The sequence below is a fragment of the Talpa europaea genome (assembly GCF_964194135.1).
Source record: "Talpa europaea genome assembly, chromosome: 2".
Classification (NCBI taxonomy): Eukaryota; Metazoa; Chordata; class Mammalia; order Eulipotyphla; family Talpidae; genus Talpa; species Talpa europaea.
This window is the reverse complement of record NC_140068.1, coordinates 61,763,232-61,769,513: the sequence shown is the minus strand read 5'-3', so window position 1 is coordinate 61,769,513 and position 6,282 is coordinate 61,763,232. Positions and strand designations below refer to the sequence as shown.

Below are 6,282 nucleotides of genomic sequence, written 5' to 3'. Positions count from 1 at the left end.
TTCCTTTACCTGAATTCTACTTACAGTGTTTGTTAGGTATTGCTTCTCCTATACTTAACTGTTCACTTTATATTAAAATTTAAGGTTAGCCATTAATTCTGTAGCAAGAGCACCTTTACTTTGTAATACTTTGTAACTTTGGTTTCTCTTACAAACTTTTTTGTAGGTAATGATTTTACATGACTTTGGAACTGGTCTCTAGTGGGACGCTGTGGGAGGATGAACACAGAAGAGCTGGAGTTATTGAGTGACTCTAAATACAGAAATTATGTAGCCGCAATTGACAAAGCACTAAAGAATTTTGAATACTCCAGTGAATGGGCAGATTTGATATCAGCACTTGGAAAACTTAATAAGGTATGTCTTTATACATTTCTTTAAAAAGCAAAACTCAGAAATTGCTATCTATACTTCCTGGATTTCTTTTAATGTTGAAATAACATAACTAAACCTCAGAATTGCTTTTCTTATTGCTATTATGCTTCATGAGTTTATACCAAAGTAGTCAAACAAAGCTAAGCAAATATGCTAAACAAAGTATTGACAAGGTTCTACATTTGAGCATGATATGCTCAAATGATTATCAAGTTCCTGGCAGCAAAATGGAAAACTACCTATGGAAAGCAATAACTACTGTGTCTTTCCAAACAGCATTGGAAAGAAAACATTTATATTCAAGCAAGCCTTAGTTATAGTTAGTACTTTTACAAAAGTGATAAACATTTGCTTAGACCTTGGAGCACTGAGACTTGAATGATTCTTCTTAACATGTTTAGTTTTTAGCCACTGTTATTATAATGGCACTACCTGTCAACTCAGAGCTTTGAATTTTCAAAGCTGGTTTGAAATAGGATAGTATTATTGAACTTAATCTAAAAATGTTTTAGTATAAAATTTCATTGTTTACTAATAACAATAAATTTTATTTCATATTTTGGAACTCAAATACTTTTAGCAATGGTGCTGTGTTTTTTGCTTTATTTCATTTTACTTCATATTTGAAATTATTGAAGCATTTTGTGTTATATATCACTAAATTTCCTTCTGTAATGATACTTCTGGTAATAATTATAATTTTTTCTTAAAATACATGTAAATATTGACTCTTGGCTCCTGTGTCCAAAATTCAATTAATATTCCAGAAGTGAAAAACAGCTAGTTTGAAGGAAAAACATTTTTCATATCTGTATTTTTTTTTTGAAAACATTATTTATTTATGCATATAAGAACTGGGATGTAGGCCAGAGGTGCAGGGGGCGAGAGAATTCACCATAGACAGTGGAGAGCAGAACAGGCATCTCTGCTGAAATTCACTGCTGAGGGGAGCAGCAGGTGAGTCAGGAGAGTTCTGCTGTGCCATGTGAGTCAGCTCCCTGACTAGGGATGGAACTTGTGCTGCAGTGGCTGAGGATAGCTTGATTGTGCTGAGACTAACCCCTGTGCCACCAGGGAGGTCGCCATATCTGTATTCTTAACAGTATTTTGTCTTTAATTTGCTTTTGATTTAAGATCTAATTTTATTTGATATTCATTACATCTATTTTAAAACAGAATTAAAAACTTGTAGTGGGAATAACATTGAAATGTTATCTCTAAGTTGACCTTAGTAAGAACCTCCACTTTTTTTTTTTTTATGAACTAACACTGACTCTTCTGCTATCTTGCCTATGGCAGACCTTTTGTGTATTTTAATTAAACTCAGTACTTTATTTTGTAAAATAAAGGGCTCTGTATTTTTTCCAAATTCCAGTTCCAGTATATTGTTCTTGTTAGCAGGCAACCCTGGAAATAAAAGAGGTACCCCAGTTTGTGAGCCCTCACCTGTGTGCTCAAAAGCAGGCACGCAGGCATGCAGAGAAAAAATTTTAAAAAGGTTTTATTTACAAGAGGAGTGAGAGGAACGAGAATAGAGAGAGAAGATAAAATGGCCAGCATGTGGCTAGATGCTATGCTACCAGCATACCAAGGTGCAAGTTAAGCTGAAAAAGCAAGAAAGCATAACTGACCTGTCTTCTGGCTTTGAAAGGTCAACATGACTGCTCATTTCTGACCCTAGTTCCCAGCAGTCCCATTCCTGTCCCCTCTACCCTGCTCAGAAGGTTCATGTCATGCTGGGCATTGTAGTGAGGTGTTCAAGGCTCCAGAGATGGGAACAAAGAGTCCACAGCATCTAGCCATCTCAGTCCGCTGGCTGCAGAGGATCTGAGCTGTGCTGGTCTGTTCTAACATTCTGAATGTTCCAGCCATGCCAGGCTGCTCTAACTGAATATTCATTTTATAACATTTCATCAGCACTTTACCATAATACTTTGAGGAACTACATTTATAATTTCTTTTTGCTATTTAAATAATCTCCTTTAGGTAGTTTGTAAGATAGTCTCTTCAGTAAATTCTATACTGACCATTATCAAATGTTACAGTTAAATAAATAAAGCAAAATGTGTTTGTTCTAGTTGGGAAATTAAGAAAATAAAAGCAAATGGTGATTGTCATCTCATGGAGATTCATGTAAGCATTAAAGTTGCTTGTAATAATATGATGTACTAAGACCGTGGTTGCCTCTTCTCCAACTACATACGTATGTTGAAATTTGATTTTCTCCATATATTTCAGTGTGATTTGCAAAAATTAAAAACAATGCCCCTCCTGAGTAAAATTATTTTGGAAAGTATTTTTCTATAAAACTGTTATTTCTATTAACATATAGTAGGTTTTTAAAAACAAATTAATATTAATACTTTTATAATCCTCAGCTTCAGTTTAAATATGATAGCTGTAACTGGCAGAAGCAAAGTTCTTTGACAACCTAATTTTTTAGAGTATAACAAAATCCTATAAGGATTTTTTTTATTAATACTGTGCTAGTAAAATGAAATAAAATATAATATTTTTGTTTTTCTCAACTGAATTGAAATGTTTTCTTCAAAGGTTTTACAAAATAATGCAAAGTACCAAGTAGTACCCAAAAAGCTGACCATAGGCAAACGCCTCGCTCAATGTCTGCACCCAGCATTACCAGGTGGAGTTCATCGGAAAGCACTTGAAACATATGAAATTATCTTCAAAATTATTGGACCTAAGCGACTTGCCAAAGATCTTTTTTTATATAGGTAAGAATAACTCCACTACCTACTTACATAAAAATAAAAATATTTTTAACTATTTTATGCTTTTTTTTCAATAAAAGTAAAAGATTGAATAATGGAATTTTTCAATTCCATTGAATATTGAATTCTTAATAATGGAAGGTTTTAGAGATCTTACACATTTCAAGAGTTAAATGATTCCAAAAATTTGAGTATTCCTTAATGTAATATATTTTTTCTACTTAGATGTCATTTATGAAAAGTTTTTGTTCAAAATGTTTGAGTGTATAATAGTCTCTCTTGACAAAAAATAAGATACTTTGATCTCTCAGCTGCTTTTAATATAGTTGAGTTATTTTCTACTTGAAATAGTTTCTTAGTTTTCATTTCTGTAATGCCCTGTTCTCTATTTTACCTGAGCTCTACATTTGGAGTTTCTTAGGGTTTGCTTAGTCCTATACTTAGGTTTTCATTTTATATTCTCTCCTTGGATACACTTATCCAGAACCATAATTTATCTTTTATTTGTTGACTCGTAAATTAATATTACTAATGTTGGCTTCTGTTTTAAATTCCTGTTTTACTTGCCATCTCTGTGTTGGATCAAGGCAACTAGAACTCAGTTCCATTATGAACCCATCTTCTTCAGGCCTTCTGCAGTCCACTAATGCTCACTAAAGGTCACTCTAATCTATCCTTTTACACAAGCCTAAAACCTGAGAGTTGCCCCAGTCAGTCTAGGAGTCACCACTCCAACAAAGAGGAAGTAAGGGAGCAGGAATTATTTTGTCAGAGCAGCTGTGCAAAGATCTAGACAAGTAAGGAGACCATGGAGGTTCTGAAACAAAACTGAAAGGAATTCTCCAGGATTGATAGAGCAGAGGATGCACTACAGAGCTACAATTGGTAAACAGATATGGACTGTATGGAACTGTGTACTAGCAAGATGGCAAAAGCCACCTTAAGCAGTTAGACTTGACCCGAAAGGAAATGAATGCAAGATTGTATTGAGGACAATTACTTCAGCGTAATACTAAAGTAGTATGATCAAGATATGATGGCAGTCTCTTTTAAGAAACTGGTGGAGATGGAGATACTCAAAAAGTATCCACAAGAGTGACTTGAAGAAAACACTTGGTGATTCATTGCAAATTAAAGTAGGTTTTTAAAAAGGGTCAAGGATCACTCCTAGATTTATAGTTTGGGTCACCTTGATCCATATTGTGAAATGGAAAATTCAGGGGAAGGAACAGATTTGGGGGATGAGGAGGGGAGAGTCTGTTTAGAAGTTGTGAAATTTGAAGATCTGTGAAATCGCTAGATAAGTACTGGGTTTATGAATGTGAAGCTAGGTGAAATGTGAGTTGGATTAATAGATGAAATCATCATTTTTTAAGCCGATCAGTATCATTTCATCAAAAATAAATAAAAGATTTATATATACACAGGTACATATGAATTGATATTTTGTGGTTATTTTGATCCTCCCCTTCCTTTTTTTATTTCTTTGAAACAGTTCTGGATTATTTCCTCTTCTTGCAAATGCTGCCATGTCTGTTAAACCAACATTGCTAAGTTTATATGAGATATACTACCTGCCTTTGGGTAAAACACTGAAGCCTGGTCTACAAGGATTGCTGACTGGTATTCTTCCTGGCTTAGAAGAAGGATCAGAGTATTATGAGAGGTAAGATGATATTGTTATTGGTGCAGCTAAATAAGGAAAAGGCATGGATTTGATAGTAATTATCCTTAGATCATTAATGTTTCAATGTCAAGAAATTATTCTAGACTCATCAGTATAATGCCCGAAGATTTTCTGTAGCAAAACAACCATTGTATATGTAGTTTGCCTATCACACTGAAATTATAGCTATATAGTAGAGCACACACTTGGGAACTAGATGGACTGGTTTCAAATCCTGGCTTGACAGACATTGTGTGAACTTAGGAAAGCTTTTTTAACATTTCTGAACTTGATTCAGTTTCCTCATCTATAAAATAAGTGGAATAAGTGGAAAAATCATTGTGTTAATGAAGTCACATGGTCCAGTACCTAGCACATTTCACAAAATACGCTCAAAAAACTGTGCCCCATAATTTAAAATGATACAACAGATAGGACATTTAGATTAGTTTTTAAAATGGGAAATTGCATCCTGTGCCAATATTTTTTTTAATGGTGGGAAGTAGCTTAGCATCAAGTGCATTGTTGTTTCACTAGATGTTGACATGATGCTATTGATAATTTAACTTCTCAAAGAAAGTTAATCAATCTGTTTTAGAGCTTGTTATTACTTTGGAAGTTAGTGGTTATAGATAATGCATGATAACATTAAGTATCTTTATTATTACTGATTCTTTCCAAAAAGGAAATTGAGTTGAGGTGGCAAAAATAGAAAATAGTAAACTTGTTTTATGCACATACTTAATGATTTAAATTTTAAAAATTCTAATGCATTGACCAGTTACTCTATTTTATTGTATTTCATCTGTTCCTGTAATGCAGTAAAAATCTAATTCTCAAAATATTGGGTCCCCTTATCAGCTACCTTGAGAAAAAATATTTTTGTCCCCAAAGGTTATTATTTGCTTTTATTTACTTTTTTTACTTACTTGCCTACAATTTTAGAAAAATAGCATGAGATTATTTCATTTAGTCTATGAGTCAGTTTTGTTTTTAATTGTTATAGTAATTTTCCTAAGGGAAGTATAGAATCAATAACACTTTAAAACTCTACTAGTTAAAATTAAAAAATTAACGTAGAAATTGATTTATGATCTTTATGACTAATATTCCTATGATGTATCTTGTTACGTGTCTTAGTCTGTTTTGACTGCTCTAACAAAATACCACAGTCTGGGTAGCTTATAAACAACAGAAATTTATTTCTCATAGATCTGGAAGCTACAAGTCCAAGATAAGGTGCCAGCATGGTTATGTTCTGGTAAGAGCCTTCTTCCTAGTTCATAGCTGGAGCCTTCTCTGTATCCCCATATAGTAATAGAGGTTAGGAGAGCTATGGCTTTTCTGTCCTGAGAATATTATGCTCATTCATCAGGACTTCACCTTCATAATTTAAATATGGACCAAAGGCTCCACCTCCATCACTTTTGATGGTCTTAACATGAATTTTGAGGGGACACAAACATTCAGACCACAGCATTATGTTTTGTTCAATATGCCACAAAAGTT

The 6,282-nt window shown here is 33.6% G+C and overlaps 1 protein-coding gene across 5 annotated transcripts in view; it reads left to right on the top strand.

Moving 5' to 3' along the window:
* Positions 1-219: 219 nt before the first annotated feature.
* DOP1A (DOP1 leucine zipper like protein A) overlaps positions 220-6,282 on the top strand; it is a gene marked incomplete at both ends in the record, with an annotated part of 61,086 nt that continues 55,023 nt past the window's right edge. For 4 of the 5 annotated variants that reach the window (XM_084257396.1, XM_084257394.1, XM_084257397.1 and 1 more), the window contains 3 exons: positions 220-357; positions 2,929-3,110; positions 4,603-4,773. In XM_084257396.1, the coding sequence (XP_084113522.1) occupies positions 220-357; positions 2,929-3,110; positions 4,603-4,773 (491 nt within the window). Of the gene's footprint in view, positions 358-2,928; positions 3,111-4,602; positions 4,774-6,282 lie in introns of those variants that run through there. The other variant, XM_084257398.1, reaches the window with a different exon arrangement.